This window comes from Bos indicus, chromosome 28 (genome assembly GCF_029378745.1).
Source record: "Bos indicus isolate NIAB-ARS_2022 breed Sahiwal x Tharparkar chromosome 28, NIAB-ARS_B.indTharparkar_mat_pri_1.0, whole genome shotgun sequence".
Classification (NCBI taxonomy): Eukaryota; Metazoa; Chordata; class Mammalia; order Artiodactyla; family Bovidae; genus Bos; species Bos indicus.
Window position 1 is genome coordinate 43922440 of NC_091787.1, and position 27849 is coordinate 43950288.

General features: G+C 55.1%; 1 protein-coding gene across 4 annotated transcripts; it reads right to left on the reverse strand.

The window, feature by feature from the left end:
- Positions 1-740: 740 nt before the first annotated feature.
- OGDHL (oxoglutarate dehydrogenase L) lies at positions 741-27543 on the reverse strand. Of its 4 annotated transcripts, none has more exons than XM_070782337.1 (23): positions 27466-27543; positions 24036-24240; positions 22101-22271; positions 18387-18489; positions 17844-17959; positions 17542-17696; positions 16696-16842; positions 14892-14982; positions 12280-12459; positions 12003-12131; positions 10947-11126; positions 10524-10676; positions 9703-9805; positions 9447-9575; positions 8272-8422; positions 6573-6700; positions 5518-5696; positions 4092-4163; positions 3847-3972; positions 3667-3739; positions 2277-2440; positions 1938-2092; positions 741-1488 (listed from the first exon to the last, which is right to left on the reverse strand). In XM_070782337.1, exons 2-23 carry the CDS (start codon positions 24237-24239, stop codon positions 1365-1367), a joined length of 3033 nt encoding a protein of 1010 aa, XP_070638438.1. In that variant the 5' UTR covers position 24240; positions 27466-27543; the 3' UTR covers positions 741-1364. The 4 variants fall into 4 exon arrangements, with proteins under 4 accessions (XP_070638438.1, XP_070638440.1, XP_019809232.2 ...); XM_070782339.1 differs by lacking the exon at positions 27466-27543 and adding an exon at positions 27374-27459 and having other exon boundaries at positions 10524-10604; XM_019953673.2 differs by lacking the exon at positions 27466-27543 and adding an exon at positions 27374-27459.
- Between the last annotated feature and the right edge of the window lie 306 nt (positions 27544-27849).

Sequence of the window (27849 nt, forward strand, 5' to 3'; positions counted from 1 at the left end):
GCACTTACCTCCAACATAACCCATAACTCAGGGAATTACAGTTGCCCATCAGTATTCATGGGGGATTGGTTCCAGGACCTCCCTGAAGGTACCAAACTTCACACATGCTCAAGTCCTTCATATGAAATGGTGTAGTGTTTGCATGTAACTTACACACATCCTCCCATATACTTTAGATCATCTCTAGATTACTTACAATACCCAGTAAGGTGTAAATGCCAAGAAATCATTGTAAATACAATGTAAATGCACTGTAACACAGTAGCTGGCACATGACAAATCCCAATTTTGCTTTTAGGAACTTTCTGGAATTTTTTTCCCCAAGTATTTGTGATCCATTCTTGGATCCACGTGGAACCCATGGGTATGGAGAGCCAACTGAACTGTCTATAACGTCTTTCCTGCTGTGCTCCAAGACATGTGTTTGTTTCAGCCTGGATCCCAGCGCCTAGACAGAAGTGCTCTGAGAAGGGATAAGTGGATAAATGATTTGTAGAAAGTAAAACATCCTTCCTGTGCTGCTTCTTCCTTGGCATCTTTGCAGGGATGCAAAACCAACAAAAGGCTAAAGAGTGGAGATGCCAACAGACCTGTAAACGTTGCCGATGCTCAGAGGAAAATCTGCCCACAGGAGGGTGAATCTGTCCCTTCGTGCTTAGTCTTCCTTTCTTCCCATCCTCTACCCTCCCTAATCCATCTGCCCCACCCCCAACTTTACAACAAGAAGTGACAACAGGAAGTCTCTGTTAAGCAGTTTTTAATTTCTCTGTTATTTGGTTTTCTACTTTGGTATACGGTAAATATAACCATATTTCACACAGAAGCTGACACACCTCATTATGACAAGCCCCATAAAACAGAGCCCATATAAATCACCTGCCATGGTTTGGCTTCACCCGGCTGTCATTGCTAAAATCTCTATTTCTAAGAGCACAACAGAGAATGGTGGTTCAATCTACAGATGAACAAGGACAGCGTGAGCAGCAGCCAAGTCTGCCGGGCTGGAGAGAAACCAAAGACATGGGCTCCTCGGTAGCTGGCTGGCTGTCTGCAGAGACGTGAATGACACAGACAGACAAGCCACATGAAACCCTGGAGACCAGGGCAGCTGGAGAAACACTCCACAGCTACAGCCCATCTATCAGACACCTCTGGCTTCTCAGCCCTAAGAGATTCTGAAATAAACACAAAGCCCAAGATGGCTTAATACTGAAGCTGGTGGTACCTGCATTTTGGCCTCAATCACCATATGGGTAGGTTTTATCTTGGGGCTCCTGACAGTCTCTCTCCTGGGCAGCACAGCCAGCCAACCCCTAACATCCCCCATGTCCCCAGGAAACCCCACAGCAAGACTCAGACAGGCTCTAAAATGTTTTGCCTTCAAAGGCCTGGAGATTGAAGGCAGTATCCAGAAACTTCTTCAGAGACACCAGGTGAGTGTTCCTGTTCCCCGTGGCTGGTGCAGCCGCTGGGTCTCGGCCAACATACCTGGAGGAGGAGAGATAAGCTCAGGGGAAGGGCTGGGCTGGCTTCGCGGCTACCCTAGGACCGCATGGGGTCTATGCTTATCGTCACCCAGCTGCAGGAATGAAGAGCCTGAGGCTCCAAGGGGCTAAGTCAGTGGCCTAAGATCAAAGGTAGGAGATGTGAGACATGCAGGAGGTTCTCTAGTTGAGTTCTGGCCTCAGAACAAACACAAAGGTTTGCTCTCCATACGGCCATATTGAAGAGGATCCCTAATGGGGAAGATGCTCTGTCACTGACAGTCACAGAGCCAGCAGGGACTAGGGGGCCCAACTCCTCGGGTTTCAATACAGCCCGGAGAAGGGCAGTGGCCAGTGCCAGGTCACACAGCAAATGGGGCAGGGCAGGCCAGGATGGGGCCCTGGCAGACACGAGCACTGGGTGGCGGGCAGCCCCTGCACCCTGCCTTGTACCATACGGGCCGCGCCCGGCCCAGGACGGTCATGAAGCGGGGGCTGATGTAGTCGTAGTAGCCCATGTTCTTGTGCTCCTCCTGACACCACACCAGCTCCACACCCGGGTACTTCTCTGCCTCTCGCTTGATCAGGTCGAAAGGAAACGGAGAGATCTGGGGCAGGGCAGGAAGAATGAAGGTCACAGCCAGGGGAAGGGGGGTCTGCCCACAGACAGGCCCCCCAGAGAGCAGCCACCACCCTCCTCACTGGCTCCAGCCCTGGCACGCTGCCCAGAGCCAGGGGACTGGCAATTGGGCCTTGCCCACCACGCTGAGCAGCCGAGGGGCCCAGGCGCACCTGCTCCAGGCGTGTGATGGCCACGAGCTCGTCCAGGCCCTGGCTGCTCCGCTCCTTCACCAGGTCATAGAACACCTTGCCCGTGCAGAAGATGAGCCGCCGCACCTGCCCAGGAGCCCGCGCCGCAGCCCCATCCTCAGGAATCACCCGCTGGAAACTGGTTCCTGGGGACCAAGAGGACATGGATGGGCGTCGGCCCCCAGAGGGGCCAGAGCAGCCTGGGAATCCAGCCCACACTCCTGGCTCCTCCAGGCTGTCCTTGGCCACCGAGTCAAGCCCCAGATTTAGATCTGCAACATGAACCTCCTGAGCCAAACAACAGAACAGGAGACAGTGGACACCCTGAGACGTCCTGGGGACAGGAGTGGAGACAGCAGCTGCAGCCACGGGCAAAGCCCTGGGAGCACCAAGTTTAAAGTGATGGGGGCTGATGGGGAGAGCCCCTGGGGAGGACAGAGAAGGTGACATCACATTCCCATCTACAGAAGTGTTGTCTGTCCCAGACCTGCTCTCCAGCCAGTCATGCCCACCTCCCACGCACACTCAATTCCCCCAGTCATCAAACTGGAAAGTAAACCCTGGCATGGTTCTTCCTCCCTCAGCCCCAGAGCCCAGCTCCCAGCAGAGTCCCACAGGTTTTTCCTTCCTGATCTCATGCCAGGTGGCAGGGAAGCTATTGTGAGGTCACTGCATCCCAGGTGAGGACCCTGAGGCAGAGGGTTCACCAGCACTGAGTGTTCAGCCCACACGGTCCAGTCCAACGCCAGGGCTCTGCACTGCTGGCTCAGCCACTGGCCGCATCTGAGGAGACGCCTTCACACGCGCAAGTGAGAACAAGCGCCTGCCCACGCCACTGAGGTCCCCCGACCAGCTCCCGCCCCTCCCCTACAGCCCAGGACCGTTTTCCCAGACAGCTCTGCTGTGACCAGCTTCAAGGCCCTAAACTTGCCCCCTTCATCCTCTATTGGGTCACATCTCAGTTCCAACACCAGGGCTGAGAGCTCTTGGAGGGGGTGCCAGGTGCCCAGGGCCAGTGATGCCTGTTGGGCTCATGAGTGATGCCTGTTGGGCTCATGAATGATGGATGAATGACTGACACTCAGCATCCCATGAACCAGGCAGAGCTGCAGCAGACGTCCAGCCTCTGAGCTCTTCCAGCGCAGCCAGGCCGGCCCTCCTGAGCAGCCACAGGGAGCTAGTGCACGCTCCTGAGCCTGGTTCTCAGCCCAAGTGACCTAGGCAGGCCCAGACATCTGGCCGCTGCACCAACCTCCCAATCCAGCTGCTGGCAGGGACCGTGTCAGAAGCTACAGGGCCAACAGAGCCACAGAAACAGAGGCTGCCCCATGGGCCCCCTTCAGCCACCTCCCCAACCTGCCCAGGCACATACCAGATACCATCTGGTCAAAGCTGGACTTGGCCTCTGGGTGCCTCAGCAGAGATTTGGGTGTGAAGATGATCAGCTGGAAGGGAAACACGGTGGCTGGCTGCCGGCCTGCCCCCACTCAGCCAGGGCACCCTGCCCTTGACCCCTGCGTTATCCCAGCGATGACCAGGGTGGGTGGCTCACCGGCTTGCGGAAGGGCAGCAGGATCTGCCGGCGCAGCACGTGGAAGTAACTGGCCGGCGTGGAGCAGTTAACCACGATCCAGTTGCAGTCGTAGAGCTGTCTCACCTCAAAGTCCTGGGTGAATGCCTGGAGGGACAGGGTGCAGCTGGGAGGGGACCTGCCTGTGGTACCCATATCCTGGCCTTGCCAGGAGTAGCAGCGTGTGGCCCTGTCCTGGGGAGGGGCGGGGAGCGGGCAGTACTCACAGGGTAGGCATCTGAGTCGTCATTGCTCATCTGCAGGAACCTCTCAGGCCTGGCTGAAGAGTGCTCTGGGCCCTGGAACAAATGCCAGATGGCCAGGCTGGCCAGAGTTCCGGGGGATTAGGGGTCTGTCACAAGAGACGGGGACCTGGGGCTCAGGGCAGGGTCTAGAGCGCTTCTGGAGGAGATGCCTAACTCCAGAATCTGAACCATAGGAAAAGCAAGGAATGTGGGAAGAGCAGGAAGGAGGGTCCAGCCAGAGCCAAACCGTATGAGCACACAGGGCAGAAGGAAGAGTGAAAAGGCCAAGACGCTCTTTCTCTAGAACGTTCTGCCTTGCAGCAGTGACCATTTGCTGAGTGCTCCCTGTGTGCCGGACATGGTTCTACAGGCCTCACACACATCATTCTCTGCCCTGAAAGCAGCTCTGTGACGTAGATGAAGGTGAAGGGCGAAGACTTTACGAAGCAACCTCAAGGTTACTCAGTCAGAAGGGGCACTGCACACCCAGGTCTGCCTCCTCCTCCTCCCCTCAGCCACGCGGCTGCTCCGCTCCATAAGACAGCAGGACACCCCACTGTCCTCCAAGCTGGCTCCCCGTGGGACAGGGGTGGCTGCCCCTCGCTTAGGGGCAAAGCCCCGCGGACCCACAGCCACAGGTACCAGCCAGGCCAGCTCGGCTCCTCATCCAGCCTGGCTAAGGTGAGAAGCCAGCTTCCTCTACAACTGGGGGACCTTGGGCAGTCACAGGACTTCTCTCCTCGCATGTGAAACGGGAACAGAACCAATCTGGTGAGGATGCCACACGACAATACATGGCATGGGAAGTGCCCAGCACCATGAGACCTAGCTCTGAGCAGTGCTGATCAACCCCTGAATGTGTGACCAGTCCAAGCTGAGCAGGACATCCATTCCAGCCAGACAGTGACCAAGCCCCGGCCATTCTCTACCTGGTCAGGCCACACAGCCACCAGGGTGGGACCTCACGATGCGCCTCCCTCCCCTCCCCTGATGACCTGCATATCCTCCTTCTCCCCCACATGTGGCTCCCCAACAACAGAGGTTCAAATCTCAGCGGCTGGCCGTGTGACCTCAGGCAGGCTATTCTACCTCTCTGTGTCTCAGCTTCCTTATCTGGCAAGTGGGAACAGGACCTGCCTCTTTAGGCTGTTGTAAGGATTGGAGGAGTTGCTACACAGAGGTTTTAAAGAGAGCTGGCACACAGCAGGCACACGGACACGTCCGTTCCGTCTCTGACCGAGAGCGGTAGTGTCAGCCTCAGCGGTGCTGACACAGACCCACGCGGGCCCCACCCTGCGTCCTGTGGTTCCCAGGGGCTGGAAGGCACACGACCCCCTCAATCTGCAAGTGGCCAAGGGTCCAGCCACCCTCTTCCAGGCCAGCCACGCCCTCCTGCGGCGGCCCTCACCATGCCCTCCATGCCATGGGGCAGCAGCAGCACGATGCCATTGTGTCGCACCCACTTGGCCTGACCCGTGCTGATGAACTGGTCGATGATGCACTGGGCCGTGTTGTGGAAGTCACCAAACTGAGCCTCCCAGAGGACCAAGGCATTGGGGCTGGCCATGGCGTAGCCCAGCTCGAAACCTAAACAGAAGACACAGCGGTAGAGCCTGCCGCACGCTCTCACCAAGGGCTGGGGCTCCGGCCAGCCCAGCCCATCCTCACCCACCGTGCCTGCCCTGCCCATCCTTCCCTGGAGGCTGGAAGATCCGGGGACTCCATGGGGCAGCTGACCACAGGCCCAGAGATGCCAACCTCAGCCCTGACCTCGCATACAGCTGGCTTCAGCCTTAGCTAGACCAGCAGCCAAGTCCAAAGATCCCCGCAGAGGCCGAAGGGGCCGCCTGCCGAGGAGGCCCTGCAAAATGAGCAGGGGCGCAGGGCCAGCCCCAGAGGCTGCTCCCCAGGAGTGGCCAGTATCGGGGGTTCCTGCTTCCGGGAGGAGGCAGGTTCAGAGGAAGCAGGGCAGCTAAAGGCTGAGCCAAGGGAGAGTTGAAGGTATAGTCTGGGGAGCCAGAGCCTAGGAAGAGCCTAGCCTGAGGACAGGGCCCCTGGGTGCGGTGGCGCAGAAGACGAGGCAGGTGAGGAATGTGGAGGTGGCCAGGCCAGGAGGCTCAGGGCCAGCCAGCAGCAGTGGCCCCTAGTGGATTCAATGGGGTTTTTGTCTGGGCCCACTGATGCCACCCAGGGACAGGCTCTGGTATCCAGAGTCCCCATCCAGGCAAGACTGACCCTCAACTGGTCCTCTGAGGGCCAGATGGGACAGGACCACATCTCTGATGTGGCCTCAGGTGGAGGCCGCCCAACCACTGCCCCTCAGGGCTGTCCCATGAGCCAGGTCCACCCGGGGGCCTCCAAGCTCCTTCAGCCTCTCCCAGCTCCAGACCGTGGTCAAAACAAGAAAGACAAGATGCCCTGAGGGGCCAGACCCTCTCTGAGCTGCAGGCAGTTCTGACCCACCCAGGACTCCGTACTCCGAGAGGGAGCTGTTGCACACGGTGTAGGGGGCCTGGTCAGGCCACAGGTGGTTCATTGGGACACACGTCCTCCGGTCGATGTCCTGATCGTGGAGAACGTGGTGCCGGTGGCTGGAGAGACAGACCAAGAAACGGTGGGAGGCGGCGGACTGGCCAAGACACCTGCAGCGCCCCACCGGCTGGCGGCCGCCGCGGAGAGCCAGGGCCATCCGGCCCCTCCTCTGGGCAGCCTCCCCTCCCAGCAGCACCCGCCTCACACACGCCCCGAGGGTCTTGGAGCACAGACAGAAGAGTCTCAGCTTCCTACATAAGGAGGGTCCCATGAGACCAGCCATGCCAACCTCCCAGGCCCTGGGTAGAAAGAACCTGAGGCCCTAGGAAGCCATACTCCAGGGGCATTGTCCCCCTGCCCACCCTGCTAGCTCCCAGGATCACAGGAGACAGGAACTGCAGCACATAAGGAGGGGCCCCTGGCTGAACGCCAAGCCTCACGAGGACTGACGTGCAACACAGGGTGCCGCGGAGCGGTCCCCTGAGCCCTGGCTGAACAGGGCCAGCGGTGATGAGGGACGAGGGAGGCACGGACAGTCTACTGAATTCTGGAAGCCACATCTCCAGGACTCACTAACATGGCAGAGACTGAGTTGAGATCCCAAACATCCGGGGTCTCAAACAGAGGGAATGTGATGGGGACAGCCAACAAGTGTAAAGTCCTCATCTGAACTCTAAACTGCAAACAAGAAAGACGGCAGTGGGGAGTGGGCTTGACAGTAGTTCAAAGGGAAACAAAGATCTTGAGGACCATTGATGACCAGAAGACTTGACATCAACCAAGAGCTTACGCAGAGCAGTCAGCTCTGCATGCTGGCCCCATGGGGCAGAGAGGAGGCCAGGAGCTTTCAGATGGCCTGGCTATCTGATAAGTATTTCTTTGAGCTGTTCTCCATTTGCTGAACCATAGGTGTTCCAGATCTATTCAAAGGGCTCAAACAGCCAATCAACTGTTTTAATCCCTTCTGACTCTGAGATTTTCCTTCCTTAGTTTTGAATGGTGGACCATGAGGGCAGAGCCTAGAAATACCATGTGCGTCTCCTCAGTGAGGCACGGATGCAGCTCATTGTAGCACCTGGTCCGACAAGGAAAATCCTTTGAGGAAGTTCAGCAAAACACACAATGAGCAAATCAATCTGTGGACACTGGAGTTAACAATCACTCGAATTGCCAAGTTATTAACCTGTCATTCCTGAAACATATCCAGCCTTCAAGCCTGGGAGGCTGATGAGGAAACAGTGATTAGGACACCAGTGAATTTAACGGAGTATGTATAGATCAATGTGTGCCAATTTCCAGTGGCCCTGGACCTGTCCTTGATTTGCCACAAGTTACTGGAGCCGTGTGGAGGCAGCTGTCCTGCCAGTGGGTGTCGGGAAAACAAAAGTGGGTCTTTCCTGCACGGTGGCCGGTGGTTTCTGTTTTTCCTCCAGACCATAACACTCAGCCAGGGATTGAAAAAAAAAAAAAAAAATCAGTTCTAAGAAGCTTTCCTCTTAGCCCTCATTGAAATGATCATCCAAAGTCCCTGGGCCAACTGAGAGACCCCCAGCACAGCCGAACTCTCAGCTCTCCCCAGCGGCAAGGCTAATGCCCACGGGGCTTGGGCTCCTCCGCCCCCTAGCCTCACCTGAACGTGCCCCTCTCCACGTCCTGCCCACTGAGCCGCACGTGGATGCCCTCCTTGAGCAGGGAGCCGAAGGCCATGTACTCTGCCAGCGCCCAGTCCACCGTCCTCTTCCTGGTCATGTCTGCACGGCCCCGCAGGATTCGAGAGAGGCCTGGGGGAGGGAAGGGCCAGCCTGAGGGGCGCAGGAGCTTGGCCACCTCGCCTGGGACAGCTATGGTCCCCAGGCCCCACACCAGGTGTGTGCATATTCACTGTGTACCCCCCCACACAAGCCAGGGGCCTGGCAGGGCGCAGGGGACCCTCCTCCAGCCCCACCACCCCAGCCAATGCACTAGGCTGGCCTGCACGTATGTCCCCTCTGCCTCTGTCCCCGCGGGAAGGAGGAGGTGCCACTAGGTGAGCGTCAGCCACGCGCGCGTGCCACACACGCTGAGCAGGGCACATTTCTCCAATGAAACGCAGGTACTGACTTTCACTGCCTTTCAGATGAGAAGACAGGCTCAGGAGAGGAAAGTCACTCACTCTCCCTCATACAGAAGGTGCTTGGATCTGAGCCCAGGCTCCTGGCCCAGGCTGGCCTGCCGTTGGCCCCACACCCACACAGACCTGCCGTGACTGCACACAGAGCCGGTGCCCCAGGACACCTGGGCTTGCCCCAGAAGTGGTGGAATCCTCTTGGAACACCCACAGCCTGCTCAGAGGGTGCACGGGGGCCCCACTACCACCACAGGGGCTCTTCAGGCTGCCTGAGTGGAGGCCACAACAGCTACAGCCAAGAAGCACAGCCAGTGGCCAGCTACTAGACCAGGGTCACCCTCTATCATCTGTCCACTTGCCCCCCGGAATTCTAGACCCAACTGCCCCCTCCACGGGAAGCCTTTTTTTCCCCTACTCTCCTCCTGTCTAACCCAGGGGTACCCCTAACAAAGGCACTGGGGAAGCCCAAGGTGTCCGTGGAGGCCTGTGAGCGGCACTCACTGGGGAGCGTGGCACCCACATCTGTTCACCTGAAGGGTTATTATCACAGATCCCTCATGGGCATGAGGGAAGCACAGAGAGCTCAGCTGGTCTGCCCACAGCCAAGCAGGGATGAGGCTGGGCCTCCCTGACTCCTGACACCACTTCCTTGGGGCCTGATGTCTGAGACAGTGGCCCATGCCAGACAGAAACCTCACCCACGTGGATCTTAAAGTCCTCCAGGGGCACAGAGCTGGCCACTTCACCAATGTGGGTCAGCGTGTCCTCAGGAACACCTGTGGCTGGGCACGTCATGCTCTTGGGCTCCCCATCCATGTTGAAGAAGCCTGAGAGGGCAGAGACTCTGTGACTTTGGGGAGGCGGTGGGGCCTCAGTTCCCCTGACCAGCCCATCTCCCTAGGCCTGCCTCTCCCACAGCCCCAGGGGGCTCTCAGCCACACGCCGCTCACTCACCAGGCCAGGGAGAGTCAAGCCAGTGCTTTATGTGCAGGATTTTTTTATCCTTGGACTTGCCATACGCCTCCTCACAGATCCGATCATATTTGGCGATTTCTTCCTGAAATAAGAGTCAAGGCCTGGATTGAGGCAATGATGCCCTGGGCAGTCACAGGCTGAGTGATTGGTCCTTCTGACCGTATTCTAGAGGAATGGTCTTCCCCTAACCCAGAGGGACCTTGATTGATTTGATTTAGTCAATAAGTCATGTCCGACTCTTGCGACCCCATGGACAGTAGTCTGCCAGATTCCTCTGTTCATGGGATTCTCCAGGCAAGAATACTGGAGTGGGTTGCCATTCCCTTCTCCAGGGGATCTTCCCAACCCAGGAATCGAACCCGGGTCTCCTGCATTGCAGGCAGATCCTTTACCAACTGAGCTACCAGGAAGCCCAAGAGGGACCTTATGGCCAGAGTTTAAAGTCCCAGAGTTCAGGGGATCCGGGAAAGAGTCCATGGGATCGCAGTCAGCAAGGACTTGTGGGAGCCCAGGAAAGACTCACGGTCTTTGCTCTCGGAGCGCCTGAAAGAGGGAGGGCCAGCATATCCACAGAGAACACTGGGGACAACCCAGCTCAGGGCCGCCTCCCACAGGAAGCCTTCCTGGACTCCTGCCTCGGGTGGGCTTCCCTGCATCGCCACACTGACTGAATCCCACCAAGTGTCTTTGGTCCTCTGTCCCCCTGGATAACTGGGGCTATCGCCAGCCCCCAGCCCTGGGCTGGTAACATCAGCAGCCCCTCAGAGTCTCGGCTCCAGCACGGTGCTGACGGGGCCCACCTCAAACTCCTGCAGGGTGACCGTGCCCTCAGCGATGAGCTTGTCCGCGTACTTCTTCAGCACGGGCACCTGTCTGTGGATCTGCTTGTACATGAGAGGCTGCGTGAACATGGGCTCGTCCATCTCGTTGTGGCCACGCCGGCGGTAACAGACCTGCGGGGCAGAGGGTGGGTCCCCACGCCCAGGCAGCGTGGCTGACACAGTCACTGCCACTGGGGCACACCTGGCCGGCCACACCCTTCAAACCTCAGCAGCTCTCATGGTCACCCGCCACCAAATGCCCACCCCCAGGCCTCTGCAGAGACTGCGCCCAGTGGCACCCAACCTGCTGCCCAGCCCTGACCGCTGAAGATGCTGCAGCCCTGGCGAGCTTGGCACAGCAGGGACAGCTGAGCCCACGCAGCCGGGGCCCCCCTCACCCACCAGGTCTACCACGACGTCTTTATTGAAGGTGTTCCTCCACTCGGCTGCCACGCTGCACACATATATCACAGCCTCTGGGTCGTCTGCGTTCACATGGAAGATGGGTGCATTGACCACGCGGGCCACGTCGGTGGGGTACGGGGAGGAGCGGGCCATCCGGGGGTCCGTGGTGAAGCCAATCTGCAGAAGCAGGAGGCACTGAGAGCTGGACAGCTACAGCTGCCTAGAAGGCCGGGGGTCTGGCAGCTGGGGAAGGGGTGCCTTTGCCTTGAGGTCCATCAGGCATGGCCAGGAGGTGATGGGGACATGACCAGGTAACAGTGGGTGACCTTGAAATCACGGGGACAGCAGCACCACCAGGCGAATCACACCCGCTCTTTCTCCTGCAATCGTTTGTATACAGTGGGAGCAGGGAGCCCAAGTTGGGATAAAACCCAGTCTCACCAATTACTAACTATACAACCTTGGGCCAGGCACTTAAACTCCCAAAGCCTCGGTCTCCTCATTGATTAAAAGGGCTCATTAAATTCCTACCTCACAGGGTTATACTGTGAAGATTAAATGACTTAAATGACTATGCAAATAAAGTCGTTAACCCAGGGCTTTACAGGTCCAGAAGAAGAGCTGTCATTAACCACAGCTGCCTTAAAAGCAAAAGCTGTGAGAGCCGTGTTCTAAGACTGGGTCACATGGAGCTAAAGGCAGCATCTAATTTTATATGTGCAGCCTCTGGGGTAGGTGATGGTTGTACCCATCTTCCTCTATCCCTACAGCTTTATCATATATATGTGTGTGTGTGCACACATACATGGGGATGGGGGAGAGAAGGACAGAGAGATAGATACACACAGAGACACACACACAGATGTACACTCCTCCCATTCCACAGACCAGGAAACCAAGGCTGAGAGGTCAGGCACCTCGCTGAAGGCACGCTCTGCTAAGTGGCAGAGCAGTGGGCTTAGAAGCAGGACTATCCCTGTCTTCTCCTCAGAGTGCTGCCTGGACCAGGAACAGGTACCGTTGCCAAGGCCGGCACGCAGCCCTGGCCCTCACCTGGTTGTTGACGACAACATGCACGGTACCGTTGGTGGTGTAAGAGGGCAGATCGCTCAGGTGGAAGGTCTCATAGACCACGCCCTGGCCAGCAAAGGCGGCGTCCCCGTGGACCAGGATGGACATGACCTGCAGGACAGGGTATCAGTCAGGAGGGCCCCCATGCTCCAGCCTGTGCCGCCCAGCCCTAACCCTGAACCTTGGAGTCTACCCCTCGGAGCTCACCCCTCAGGAGCCCGGCCCACAGAACCCAGGTCCTCGGGGCCCAGGAGCTCACCTTCTTGCCCTGGGCGTCCCCGCGGTAGAACTGCTCCGCCTTCGTCTTCCCCTGCACCACGGGGTCCACAGCTTCCAGGTGGGAGGGGTTGGCCACGAGCGACAGAGTGATATTCCTGTTCGTGACGCGATTGATCCGCTCGTGGTACATGCCGAGGTGATATTTGACATCTCCGGAACCCTGAAGGTTGAGGTGGCCTGTGATGAAGGTCCCCACCATCCCAGACATGCAAGTCCACAGTGGGGCTGGGACATCCCCTGGAGTCTGCTCCCTGGGAAAGTCGTGCTGTCCCTGACTCACCCCTGCATTCCTCCCCCAACCCTGGCACACGCCCTGCTTGTCCTCTAGCTGCTCTAAGAACGGCCGGCAGGTTCCCTGGGTCGTGATCCCTCATCAGAGCCCCTGCTCATTATCAGCAACCACACTCTCCGCGTGAATGATGGCAGAGTTGGGGACGGGTAAGGCAGCCTTAGGACGGGGCCAGCGACAGTGAAGGCCAAGAAACGAAGGGCAGCTCTTAACTGGAGTTATGACCATGAGCTGGGCCTCTGGGAAAACACTGGAGCAGGACCCCTACTAAAGTCCTTTCACCAAAGCAAGCAAGAATGTTCACGCAACAGATAAAAGCACAGTAGCAGGGAAACGTGACACACTTTATGGTCTTAGAGCGAGGAGGCTTTCCAAACAACATACAAACCTCAGAAGCCACAGAGGATAAGACGGCCAAAATCTAATATGTTTGTCAAGGGGGAAGAAGATCCACGCACAGTATTAGGGGGCAAGAAAATCAAGCTGGGAAAATATTTATCACACAAATGCAAGCAAAGGGCAAACTCCTTCAATACGTAAAGCACTTTTCACCAAGACCCCAGGGAAAAATAAGCACAAGGCAGGAAAAGGAATTTACAGGAAAAGGCATACATGGTTTAAAAACATGTGAGAAGACACTCACATTCATAGCAGAGAAATCTGTTCAAATGCAGTCACTTCTGGACCTATCACATTGGCAAAGATGGAAAGGCTGGATGGAGTAAGGGAAGCGGGGCGTGGCCTGGGACTCGCAGCAGGCAGACTCGCCGCTGTCTGCAAGCTGTTTGGAGGGCAATTCAGTCCTGCCTCCTCAGCTTCAGCCACGACATTTCTCAGACACTATCTAGAAATGCACACACATGTGTGCAAAAACACTCATCCCACCACCTAATGCTCGTCAACAAGAGACAGTGGAAACCAGAGGGGCATTAGAAGCCCGGGGAGCTTGGCGTGTTGTGGCGGCTCATTACGGGAAAACGGCAAGGCGCCCAGCGGCGTCTCGAGCTGCTCCCCTGGCCTCTTACAAACAAAGCTGTGCTGGACGCCTACATGCGTTTGCATTGCGTGGCGCATTTCTGGAATGTTCCACCTTAACATGAAAACTGACCACAGCACAGCCTCCGGGGAGCAGGAAAGCAGCCTCAGAAGGGAAACTTACTCTCACTATGAAATCTTTTCTTCAAATGATGCTCACATTGTTTTTTCAATTAAGAAAAAAGTAAACTTGTTTAAAGAGCTCTTTGGCCAGGTTTTACAGTTCACTCACGTCATCTGTAATTGCTCACAACCTATTCTGGGACCAGGAATTTTTATCCCCATTTTACAGGAAAGCAAAGTGAGACTCAGAGAACAAAGGTGCCTGAGCAAAGTGAACACGGTGGTGGGAAGAGTGCGAGTTGGGAGCCAGCAGACGTGGATTCTGGTCCCGCTCTGGTCTAACGTGCTGGATGGATGGTGGGAAGAGCGCGAGTTGGGAGCCAGCAGACGTGGATTCTAGTCCCGCTCTGGTCTAACGTGCTGGATGGCTCTAGAGCAGTCATTTAACGTGGCTCATTTTAACAAAGCATCCTCCAGTGCTGGGTGCTGAGGCTTCGGGGTAAGGTCCCTGCCCTCACCTTGCTACCAGCCTGGATGGGAAAAGAGACACACACACACACACACACACACACACACCACCCCCCCGCCCCTGGAAAAGGCCAGAGCAGACACAGTTCTTCAGGCAAAGGGAGCACACAGGAGGCACAGACAGCTGTCCTGCCTGGAGGACCAGGAGAGCCATCAGACGGGGTGACGGGCAGGACGTGAAAGAGACAGCGAGAGGAAGAGAAGACGGCAACGTGGCTGAGGGCCCAGCACGCACAAAATCATGGGATACGCGGCCTACATGACATGAAAACATACCAGGAAGTGGGTGAGGGTGGAAAGCTGTACCCTCTGCTCATCAGTGGGCACAGGAAACTGTCCTGACCTCCCAACACTGTGCTGGGCAAACAAGCGAGTGAGGAGTCCTTAGGGGCAGGCAGACAGGACTCTGGGCACAGAGACACAGCCACAGGGGCTGAACTGAGTAACTTCAGGCACTCCCCTGCACCTCTCTGGGCCTGTTTCCCTGGCTGGAGAGAGCAGGTTGGCCCAGATCATCCAGGGATTCTCCTAGTTATCCGAGATCAGAGCACTTGGCTCCAAAGCACCTGAGGAGCCTCACACTGACACCCCGGCCCTTCTCCCACTCTTCTACATGGCTGCCCATCTCCCAAATACCCAGCTCTCCAGGGGCTCTGGTGCCCACACTTGGCACCCACCTCATCCGCCGCCTCCAGCTTGGGATCAAACTGGCAGAAGATCTGCTCCAGGTCCTTGCGAATAACGTTGGCCAGCACATTCAGCCTGCCCCTGGGGCCAGAGGGGACAGGGCTCTCACCTGGCACAGAGGCCACCTCCCTCCATACACCCCAGCACAACCATGCTCCCTGCCCACCTAGGACCCAGCAGGAACAGCGTGGGCCCTGGGACCCCAGCCCTCTGACCCTGTCTCAATCTGCAAGGCATGTGAGCAGCTCTGGCTGGCCAGCTGTCCCTGGCCAGCAGACACCCACACACCTCAGACTCAGGAGGCCTTCACGAGCAGGGAGCCACCCAGCCTCATGGCCGAGTGTCCACTCACCCCCTCCCTGACCCCAAAGCTGAGCCCAACCCAGAATCTTGACCCCAACCTGCTAACGCAACGCAACCACTCCCACACGGCTCCCCAGCCCAGCCTAGCAGCATCTTGGAGCAGGATACAGAAGAGGTGACATTTCTGCCCTTAGGAGTCACCAGAGGACCTGTCCAGACGAGCTTAGGTCTGGTGGGTGGGAGGGGGCGTCCAGGGGGGCTGTGGGGAAGCAGCTAGGTCCAGGGATTCTCCAGTCCAGCCTGAACTTCCCACCATGGGGCAATATAATCAAGGGTGGACACCAGCCTGAGGCAGGCACAAGGCGTGACTCAGAACTCGCTTCCCACAGCCCAGCAGCAGACGCCAGCCCTAGGTCTGCACATACTCTGGTGTGACCTCCAGCCCCACAGGGCCCTGTGACAGAAGGGCAGCCCTCTTCCGGTGGGCTTCTCTCTTGTTCTGTGGAGGGAGGGCTGTGTGGACACAGGAACCAGATGAACACCCCTCAGCCCCTTTGGGGAAAGCCCTCAAGTCTAAGAGGCCCTTTCTCAACCATGGAGGCTTGGCCAAGGGCAGTCCTCCGATCCGAGAAGCCTCCTCAGGCCAGGAGCCCATGCAGCGCCATCACAAAGCCTCAGAGCTGCCCGACGGCCCAGCACCATTCTCTCCCCACCCCCCACGGTTCTACTGAAGCCATGCCGTCCTGAAACCACGGGGTCCTCTCTGCTCCCTCCAGGGCACAGGGCCTGTGAGACAAAGCCTGGACTCCTGGCAGGCCAGCCCATGGATGGGGACCCTCCTCACACTTCATCGTGATGCCCCAGTGCTGAAGCAGTAGGGTACTGGCCCCCTGTGAGCGGCTGGAAATGGGCATGGGAAATACCGAGGCTTTGCCCTTCAGACAGACAGCATGTCCTGTCCCTGCCCATTCAGCAGGACCCCTGGCCACCTTGGCTGCATTCCTCATTATCCCACAGGCTCCAGCTCAGAGGTAACTGCCCAGTGGCCAGGCCAACCTTCCAAGTCTTTATCACGGTCCCAGGGAAATGAGTGGTCAGCTAGCAGCCAGGGAAAGAGGCGTCAGCTGACCTCAGAGACCTCCCACCAGGTGAGGCCAACCCAGGCCCACGTGTCCAGGCTCTGCCGTCACTTTCCTGGGCTGTGCCACTCCACAGGAACCTCAAGTAGCATGACATAGCCCCTTCTGTCATCTCAGTACTGCTGGGGATGGTGGCAGTGTGGTGAGAGAGAAACTGAGCCCAAGAGAACCCGGTTCCAGAGGCTTTGGCCACATGCTCAGCTCTTCCTGTGATGAGCAAGCCAGGGCCCAGGGACTCAGAACTTTCCAGACCCCTTTGCCTCTACCCCCAGGTCCCAACACCACCCCTACTCTGACTTTCAAAGCCTCACATCTATCTCAGAAGCACAAGGCTGAGGCAGGGAGGACCCACCTGTGGGGCATCCCCAGGATGACGTTCTCGATCCCCATCTCACTGGATTTGTCGATGATAGTCTTCAGGGCCGGGATCATGACCTCACAGCCCTCCAGGCCAAACCGCTTCTCTGAAGACCACTTCCTGGCCAGGAAGTCTTCAAACCTGCTTGGGGAGGGGAAGATAAGGGTGGTGAGGCAGGGGCTTGTGGGGGCTATTCCTGAGGGCTTGGAGTAGGGGGCCAGGACAGAGGAAGCTACGAAGTCACATCTCTCTGCACAGTCCAGGGCCTGGCACAGACACCATGATGCCCCACCAGCAAGGAGCATAGGTCTGGGGGAGGCTGAGGCTCCTCCCAGCTTAACCAGAAGCCTCTGGCTGCACCCATTCCCAGTAACCACCTTCTCTTCCCCTTCCAGTCAAACTACTGCCACTAGCCATTCCACTCTTCTCGGCTCGCTGCCCTCCAGCACACAGGTGCCCTGGAGCCCTCTCATCATGTTCCAAAGACCTCCTCATGGCTCAATTCAAATTCCAGCCCACACGTCACTTCTCAGGGAGCCACTTTATTCCCAGCAGCTGGGTCAGGGGCTCCTCCAGGGCCCCACGGTCCTAGGCAGACCCAGCTTCACAGAAGTCCAGCTCTGCCCTACCTGCAGGAAGTCCCTGCTACACTCACTCCACGCAGGGACATCCTTATGTCACTTCCATCCTCGTTCAGTGTCATGATCTCCTGGAGCCCCACCCAGTCCTGCCTTCACTTGCCAGGTACCTCCTTATCAGCTAGGGCTTGGGATGTCTCAGACAGCGCTGGAGCAGGCCCCCCAGCCACTGGGGCTTCCAGGGAGGTGCTGGGGGCCCGACCTCATGGAGCGCACTAGCCGGGCTAGCAGGGTCCGCTTCTCCTCGCTGGAGAACTGCATCACGCCCGGGCTCTCGAACTTCTGCCGGATCCACTGGCACTGCTCAACATCGTTGATGAACATGAACTCCAGACCAATGTGCTGGCAGTATGTGCTCTGTGGGGACAGGGGAGCACTCCATGAGGAGCCAGGAAGACGACGGACAGCCTCGGGGTCTGGAACAGGAAAGGCAGTGCCCTCCCTCCCTCTAAGGCACGCTGGAGAGCTTCATCAGGTGTGCCCGACACGCCTGCCCGTGCTCACCTCCAGGCGCCTTATGATCTCCCGCAGAGAAAGGGTGTTTTCGGAGCCTCCAATAAAAGTGGTTGTGGGCAGCTGGAACTCCTTATCCAGATCAGCCTCCTGCAGGTCGTAGAAGGCTGGGAGGCCGGTGGGGCAGAGTCAGGGCGGCAGACAGGAGAAAGGGAGGTGAGGCGCAGGTGAGACTAGCTGCATCCCTAGACCTCCTAACAGTGCCCCAGCACCCTCCCACCATGTCCAGCCTAAAGGTCAAGGGCCCTCTGTCCACAGCGCACAGGGCGTGAGAGTCAGAACCGAGCTTGCCGTCACAAGGATGGGCCTGGACAGGTGTCTCAAACTTGCTGAGTGGGTGCACCAGCTGGGGAGGATGGAGAGCCCTCCCTTGCAGGGACCCGACGCATAGATGGGCGAGGGTCAGAAGAAAGCCTCTCAGGCTGATGGCTGAGACCCGAGACCCAGGGGCACCGCAGACTCAGTGCCCTCCCTAGGCACAGGCATCAGCTGGCTCGCGTTGCCAGGGCAACAGGAGAGGGTGTTGATTCTCACCGAGTTTATCGACGGTGGTGATTAAGTCTGAGGGCACGAAGGAGTCCAGGTCCGCATCCAGGATGCCCAGGGGGTCCAGCTGGGCCACATGGTGGCCCCGGATCTGGAGAGGAGGAAAGGCCCAGGCAGAGTGGGGCATAGCCGGGCAGACCCCACCAAGACCGAGACTCTGGGCCCCTCACTTCCGGCTTCAGAATTTCAAGTTTCCACACTCCCAGCACCCAGGCCTTAGCAGGCCTGTGAAACCCCAGCACAGCAACTGAGGTGGCAGGAGCTCAACTCGGTTTAAAAGTACATGGTGCAGTTTTCAGAAACAGGAAAGAACGCATACACAAAAATAATTACCATGGTACTATTAGTAATTGCAAAATTCTAAAACTTCCCAAATGTCCATCAGCAGGACGCTGACAAATGGATATGGGAAATTCATGCGGGCACAGAGTTGCTCAAAGGAATGAGGAAAATTCCTAACTGCTACAATGAGATTGTCTCCACAAAATATTCTTAAGCAAAAAAGCAAATTACATAAAAATGTTTGTGATAAACTACCTATCATCTAAGAAAGGAAAGACAAAAGTAAATATATGCACTTGCATATATTTGTATCTATTTGAATATCTACAAATAAATGTGTGCATTAGAACAATACGTAGTAAAATAATAAAACCAAAAAATAAGAAAAATTATTACCTACAGGGAAAGGACAAAATAGGGCAGAGTGTCAGGGCTAGAAGCTAGACTTTTAAGACTATATCTTGCTTTTGGAATCTTATAAATATTTTATATCACTATAAAACAAAATTAAGAATTCTGTAAAGCAATTATCCTTCAATTAAACAATAAATAAATTTTTTAAAAACAAAATTAAGTTTTAAAAATTGAAAGTAAGATAAATGAATTAATGCATCCATTTTGTGGCATAACTATATAGAGAGGAACTATTTCAATTGACTAACAGAATGCTCCCCAAAGGCAAACAGGACTGCAGAAATAAAAAGATCATAAATTCATTTATATTACCAACCAGCAGTGGTAGTACTAGAATTGTATTCTTACCTTGTCATGTATGGATTATGAGAAAAATCAAATAAGTCATTGTATTGCATCTTTGAGAACCTCTACTTTTGATATTTTTAAAAGGAGATGGTGATATAAGATTGATGAGGTCAAAGACAAACCTTAAGTCCTATATTTGACGTGTATAGAAGCATCAGTACAAACCTATAAAGTATGGTATCTTTAAAAAAAACTACGTATTTCCTGTCTCTAACCATCAAAAGAACCCAAAAGTCATGACCAGACCAATAACAGCAAATACTCCCTCACCCCCTGGAGAACTGGCTTATTAGAAATATACAAGATGAGCTCAAATCATCTTATCCTACCAAACACCACTGAGGCTGGGAATAAGGACACATTTTGAGCAACAACAAGGAGAATATCTGTAGCAGACTGAAACTCATCAAATGTGTTTAAATCCATGCATTCATATCATACTAAGAAAAAGAAGAAAAACCTTTATTTGCCATATTTGGAAGATGCTAGGGAACCAAATCATAATTTTGAAAATCCATCAATAAAAGGGAAAAAAATCAAGCACTGATCCTACCTTCCCTGTATAATTTGTACTTGAGGCCAAATGGAGCTAACAAAGGAAAATTCCTCCCCACGGAAATATTCCAGGTACCAAACAAAGACAGAATTAGACTATCACCACTTTTACGGCTCCTAATGACTTAATGCATCCAGGAAATTATCGTCCTTAGCTACTAACTGATGAAGTGCCATCACCACCAGGAAGCTGATTTGCAACAAAGAAATCAAATCTATGTTGGGTCAAGCACCTAGATATAACCACCACTTTACAGAAATTACATGGGGCAAAGGATCAGACAAAGTGATACCATGCGGATGCAATCAGCAACATCCAGACTCGAGAAAACTCTACAGGACAAACAAGGAGCACAAAAGAAACGCAGAAGGACCTGCGGAGCGGAGAACAAGAGCTTAAGAGCCATGTCAACATCACAACCGGTGGCTTTATCTGAATCTCAATTCAAATAAGCAAAAAAAAGACATCCTAAGACAAACAGGCACAAATGAATACCAATTGGGTATCTGATGACATTAAAGATTATTACTATTTTTAGCAGTGATAATGCCATTATGTATATTTGTAAAGTTTTAAAGGAGACTTTATCTCTGGAAATACATGCTGAAACGTTCAATGAATGAAATGAAATGACATCTGGGATTTGCTTCAAAATAATCAGTGGCCTGGGGGTGGAGCCGGAGGTGGGTAAGATGAAACAAGAGCGGCCCTGTAATGATGGGCTTGAGGGTTTGAGACACGATTCTTCTACATTCTATATGTTTGCAAATAAGCAGCAGCTTGGGTTTTTTTTTCAGTGCTGTATGCAGGTGAGTCAAACCAGAGCTCAGCCCCAAGCTGGCCTGTGAGGTGCTGCAGCCCACCCCATAAGTAAGTACTCACCATCAGGCAGATTTTTATCAAGCCAGTACAAGGTAACCTTCCTGAATCCAGAGACCAACCTGCTGGAAGGACCCTGGTGCTGTGATCTCAGACAACGAAAGACCACAGACCTGCTGCAGAACTGAGACTATGCTTGGAAGATAAGGCCCTCAGGCCGCACTGTGAATGATACCTTATATTTCATACAAAGTTTTATATTCCTTGTTCTTCTTTTTCAAAGTCAACAGTTAGATAGCTTCCTGCCTCTTACCCAGCCAAGACAAACATCATTACAACCAATGCTGTTTGCTCCCAAGTGGCCCACGATCCACGGGTTCTGAGGCCAATAGGGGAGCCTGATCCTGTGGACTGTCCCTATTCTGCCCCAGCACAGCTGGCACGCCCTGGGTGGGCAGCTGCCAACCCACACAGAATGCCTCATTCAGGGGCAAAGTGCCCTTTCCATTTGCTAAGGCCTCCCTCTCCCCCCGAGTTCCTGCAGCGGCTTGTGCGACACCCTCCCACCAAGTCTCTGCCAGGATGCCCTTACCCTTCCTTCTGCATGTCTTCAAGACAAGTTTCTCTTATGAAATACCTTCGGCTGCCAATTCCCAGAGAGATCCTAAATGATTACATTTTTATGGAGTGAACACCCAGAACAGCCCTCCAATTAGTACTGTTGAGTCAAGACCAAGAATAGGGAATATCATCAGGACTCTCTGACATAGCGGGGGCCGAGCCTGGGAACCCAGCCACAGGGAGCCTAAGTCTCCAGGACAGAGCAACTGATGGGTGGGAGAGCTGCTTAATGAACTATTCATTTATTCATTCGTTAGTTCCACACACACTAGTTAAGCACCTGCTGGACATCAGCCTTGTCCTCTTGGAATGCCCAGTCAAGAGGAGAAAACGGACATTAACAAGGATCAGTGTATTCATCTTTCATTCAACACTCACTGAAACTGATCACTCACTAAGTACCCCCCAGGTACTGGGGCACAGTGCTGTGGGAGATAGATAACACTCCATGAGAAAGACCACAAACAAACAAACCAGTCCGCACAAAAAATGAAGGGAGATGGCAAGTGATGTGAATGGTAATGTGGCAAAGAGCAGGAGGGGGAGTCAGAGCCACCCACAGAGGGCTCGGAGAAGGGCTCCGAGGTGGCGCGGAGCTGAGCCAGTCTTCTTGTTATCAGCGCCTGCCCCACCCAGGAGCCTGCACCCTCCCAGTCACTCACCTGGTAGGCCCGGATCAGGGACTGCACAGCCAGGTGGTCTTCCACCAGTTTACTAGTCTTGGTCCGGCTGGATGCTGCCAGTCTCTTTTCAGAGACGACAGAAAGGGGCTGGGGCTGAGCCAGGCTGTAAGAGGCTTCCTCACTGGCTTTCCGGAAGAAGCTGTCCCAGGACTGGACGGGGGCAGAAACAAGAAAACAGCCCAGTTAGGGACTGAGAGTAGTTGGGACCCCAGGGGACATGGTCTTCCTTCATCACCATAGCTCTCAGGACCTTCCTAAGACCCTGTCCAGAGATCCCTCTCAACCAGCCCAGGCCCCCATCCAGAGCTCAGATCTCTCCAGGACCCAGCTTGGTAGAGGGCTGGCAGGGGAGTTATAAGTTGTGATCAAGGGGCTTCAGGCATGAAAGAGACTTCTATCCCTGGGGGAAACATGCCCTCACACACTGGGGTTAGAGGCAGCCTTTGTAGAGGACAATCTGGCAGGCAGGTCCTCAACACTTTCAATGTATGTATCTTCTGAACCAGAAATTCCACTGCCAGCAATTGATTCTACAGATGTACTTGGACCGGTGTGTGCCTACAGGTACAAGGACGTTCCCCGCAGGAGAGTTTATAAAAATGGCAGCATAAAAACAATCTAAGTGGTGATCAATATGAAACCATTTAAATAAATGGTATATTTAGATTCTGGAAAATTATGTAGTATTTTTAAAAAAAGATGCATCTATTATTATGGCTGTGGAATACTGACAAGATATGTTGTAAAGGAACAAAACAGAAGAGGATGCATGGTTTGCTACTCTTTATGCAGAAACGAAAAGCAGATGGACAAATGCACCAGCACCTCTGTGTCGCAGCAGAACACACGTGGAAGAGCTTTCCTTGGCATCCTCTCACACGGTACTGGTGGGAGAATAAGATGGCACACACCCTGTGGGAAGCAACTGGGCAGCATCCATCAAAATTATGTGTCCAGACGCCCTCTGACCCAACAACTCCACTTTGTGGAATTTATCCCATGGTGAGCTGCACACTCCTGAGGTGACGAACGCACAAGATGACGCAGTACAGCGCCAGGCGTGGCAGCCAAGGCTGGAGGTGAGCCAGATGCCCATCCTTGGGGATGCGTGTGGCCCATCCATCCAAACAGTGGAATACTACGCAGCTGGGGAAAAAACGAGGCTCTTAAGGTGCTGACACTGAAAATCTTAGAGATGCATGCTGAATGGAAAAAGCCTGCGGCGAAACGGTGGACACTGCATGTCATTTATTTGTGTAAAGGTGAGGGAAATCCAGAATTATGTTTGCAATAAGTTTATCTAAAGAAAATCTGAATAGATACAGAAGAAATTAAGAATAGACTGGGGAACAGACAGGTAGGAGTTGAGCAGATGGAATGGGAGGAAGGCTTTTCACTGTAGAACTTAATACTTTTTGTCTTGAGTCATGTGAATGTATGACTTTCCTTTGAGGACTGTGAATGGACAGAGAGCAGCTTCACTTTCTACTTTTGCCCTGGCAGTTGATTTTACTTTTTCATTTTCATTATTATTATTTTTTTACCGTCAGTGTGTACTTATTCCACCGGCTCAATATATACATATAAACACTCACACTCCTAACAACACGACAGGGGCTACCTGGACACAGTGCAGCATGACAGAGGGGAAGGGCAGCTCTCAGAAACAGGGTGTCTGAGCAGGGCATCATCTGGGCGTCTCAAGCCAGACCCCCGACCACTGGCTGGTTCCGCAACAGCAGAGCAATGAGCTTTCCTCTCCTAATATGAGGACCAACTCTTTCACAAACGAAGACATGGTGGACCTCAGAGGCAAAGAAACTTACCCAGGGTCACTCAGCAGGCAAGTTGCTTCTCCCCACTGCCCCCTCCACAGCCCTCAGGACCTTCTCCCCCACATAGAGGGGTACCAACCTTGTGAACACTCTGGGGGTTTTCCAACCAGGCGAAGTACATCTCCTCCATATAACTGGAACCACCTCCAGCTCTGCTGCTTGCGAAGGGAGCTGGTGGCCCAGATGACCTGCTGCACCAGCTGAACCTCTGGACTCCATGTGGGGCCAGGAGCCTTGAGGCCTGTGTCCCAAGCCGGGATGGCAGCAGCCTCAGCTGACTCATCCTGGACACAGGCAATAAGAGAGAAACAAGCCACAGGACCAGGATGGAAGGAGGCTCTGGCAGCCACTTGTCCATTCACACGGCATTTAGTGGGCTTACCGGGCAGGTGACCCTGGGCTAGGTAGTACAAGACAAGTCCCTGGTGAGAGAGACAATTGGCCAGGCCCCCTAGCCACCCTGGAACTCAGGCAGGGAAGTCCTTCAAGGACTCGGTGCACCATGCCTGGTCAGGAAAACGCCAGAAGAAAGGGGTCTGGCGAGCTGTACTATCTCAAGGCCCATGGCACTGCTGGATCTCTGGTCATTGTGACCAAAAGTGACGAGTGACTTCCCTTGACCCCACTAAGCCACCCGCTCTTCCCCAGGAAAAATGCATGAACAATAGGCTTTCAGGAGTCTATGTCTATATGGCGGGGTGGGGTGGGGGGCCTTCCTTCCCCCCAGCCCAGAAGACAGAGATTCTAAGAGAAGAGCCTCCTCTTAGAACCTCTGTTCCTTCATAATGCCCTCCAAAACAACTGTAAGCAGAGCTCCCTTCTCTTTCCCAGCACTGCCCGAACACAGAACAGCTCCCTCTGAATACTTGCCGATGCCCTTCTGACCAGAGAATCCCAGCCTGTGAGTGGGGGGTAGCACCAGAGCCACACCACCAGGGGCCATGCAGGCATCTCAGTCTCAGAAAGTGTACCTCCCTGCCTAGCTTGGCCGGAAGTCAATGCCCCTGGGGCCAGGTGTGCCCAGCCCACAGGGCACTCCCCTTCCCACCAGTTCAACCAAGTCTCCAGAAACAGCTGGCTGGACCTTCTATTTTACAAGGAGTCATGTTCCAAGGCAGGGCAGGGCACAGCCCTCCTAGCCCATCTCCTCCGCTTTTCCCTCCAAACTTACAGGAGGCAAGGGAAGGGGAGGGCGGTCTCCTTGAGTGAGGGACAGTGGGCTCCTCAGGGCAAGTCCAAACAAAGGAAAACTTAAAAGCAAAAATGCACTGCACTGCAGGGAGGAAGGAGATGGGTTCAGCCGGAACCTGAGTCCCAGGCGCCGGAAGCTCCCTTTCCACACGCTCAGCGGCCTGTCCCGCCCCACCAGCCCAGTGGCACTAGGCTTTATCGAGGGTTGCCAGGGGCTGGCTCTTCCTGGAGTGGCACCCTCCAGGTGTTGGGTGGGGCCTCAAGGTCTGAGATCTGCGGTCAGAGGGTCAGGGTGCCAACCCCTTCTCAATCTCTAATAGCCCCTGAGACCTGGGCAAATACAGGGGTGCTGCCCCTGCCCAGACGGCCATAGGGCCTAGGTGCTACCGGCCCGGAACATCAGAAAACGCTAAACAACCCAATGCGGAAACTCTAACATCTGCACCCTAAGGCAAGAAAGCCTGACGGCAAGATACCCATGTGGGAATGAGAATAAGAGCAGAGTGAGCGAGCACTGACCTGGGGGCAGGCACTGGGCTCCTCCATCCCTTTCAACAGTCTCAAGAGGTGGGCACTCTATCGTCCCATTTTACAAATACAGAAACAGAGGTTCAGCAAGGCTAAGCTGGCGAGCGGTGGGGCCCTGTGGTTCCGGAGCCCGTGCCCCCCTCACTGCCCAGTCATGTGTAAACACAGAGCTGCTCCTGCCAGCAACCACTCCCACTGGGAGATGGGATGGCCTGGGGCGGGGGGTGAGGGGGGCAGGGGCAGGGATGAGCCTGCCTGTGTCCTGCCCAGCCCAGCGCAGGAACACTGTGTTTTACAAATACTGAGTAATCAGGAAAGCCACGGCACATTGCTGCGGCCTTCACCCAGCCTGACAGGAGGGCAGCCAGCCAACCACCCCTGCCCCAACCCCAGCAGGGCTAGGGGATACAGGAGCCCTGGAGGTTCTGGGCACAGAGTCCACCTCAGTATCTGCAGTCAAAGTCCCAGCCTGCCCTGCCCCCTCAGGTGAAAGGGAAGAGCCCAGCTCAGCCTCCAGTGGACTAACAGGCAGGTTGCTCTGGACCGGTCTTGGTGGTCTCCTCCCTAAGGACAAAGTCAGTACCATCCCCTTCCCCACTCCCAGAACAACTGCAGAATCCCTGGTTACCAAGCCTCTTTCACATAAGCCCCTATCTGGGCTGCCTCGCTGAGGACTGCTCTGCAATATGCCCATTGTAGAGATCAGTTAACAGATCCTTCCCCAGACCTGGGGAAGCTGAGCAGCAGCAGAGCCTAGACTCACCCTCCTGTCGGCCTACTATGGCGCCCTGTTCTGGGAGCTGGGTGGCCTTTTCTCAGGAACAAGTCCCAACCTTAGTTTACTGAACCCAAGAGAAGGTCAAGGAGGCAGACCCTGTGGTAGGAAGCAGGGCAGAAAGGGGGTGTGCTTATTTCCTTGGCAGAGCTGGAGGGCCTGAATGAAAGCCCAGGGGAGGGAAAAGGACAAAGGTAAAAGGGGCCTGTCCTAACATGCTACAGGATATGTGGGGAGGGGATGCAGGGATGGGCATCATGGTACCCTGCTGGGACCTCGTCTCATCCCCCACATTTCCCTGAGAGATGGAGAAGCAGTTCTCAGGCTGGCTGCCTCTCTCAGGGCCTGACCTGAGGCCAGTCTTGCCTCTCTCAGGGCCTCAGTTTCCCCATTTGTGAGCAGAAACCGCGCTTAAAGCCGTATATAAGGGCCCTGCCCACCTCCCGCCTCCCCCCACGAGGTCCTGAGACTTCGAAGCTGCCTGCCTGTCCCACCAAGCGCATGACGCTATACCATCCCTATCCCCAGCGATGTTCTCCGCAGCCCAGGTTCCTTCAGGAAGGGAAGGGCAGTAGGCCCCTCCCCAGGCCACGAAAGGCGTGGACAGTCTGCAGTCTTGGGCTAGAGACCAAATGCTGATGTCTAAAACCCCACCGGTAGAGTTTCGCTCCTTTACGCAAAACGTTTCACAAGAACTGCACTCGCAGGGTTGGATGAACGCGAAGGGCTGGGGGGTGTCCTTGGGGAGGCCGCAGCCAGCCAAAGACGGAGCCAAGGTCACGCTCACTCCTCCCGCCTCACGGGGCCCCGGCTCCGGGCTGCGGCGCCCCAGGACCCGAGAGAGAGGACCGGAGGGGAGGCCCGAGAGACAGCAAGAGGAGAGGAGGCGCAGGGACCTGGAGGGGAGGGGCCGCCGCGCTCACCCGGCCGGTGGGGGTCGGCGCGGCAGCGCGATCCAGAGGCTGCGGGTCAGGGGGCTGCGAGCAGATGATGCGTAGCGCAAGGTACCAATTACCTGGGTCACGAGACGCGGCGACGTGGGCTGAGCGCCTGGGAGACTCCACGCATCTTGACGTATTTGAGGACGCCCCGCCCAGCCCTGCCCCGCTGGCGCTGTCCGCGGTGCTGAAGGCCCAGACAGGAAAGCTGCCGGGGCCAGGAAGAGAGGATCCCATTGGTCTGGGAAACTTGGCACTCTGCTGAGCCCCTGAACCCCAATGTCTTCACTAAGGAGAGTGAACCAGAAGATAAACGACGGTTTGCGTATGGAAGGATAGTTTCCGTTTTGTCGTTTGTAAAACGATACTTTTAAAAGTCCCAGTCTTAGGGTTATTTTGAAGAAAAGATGAGATAAGGCATATTAAGTGCTTATCACAAAGCCTTATACAAATTTTACCCA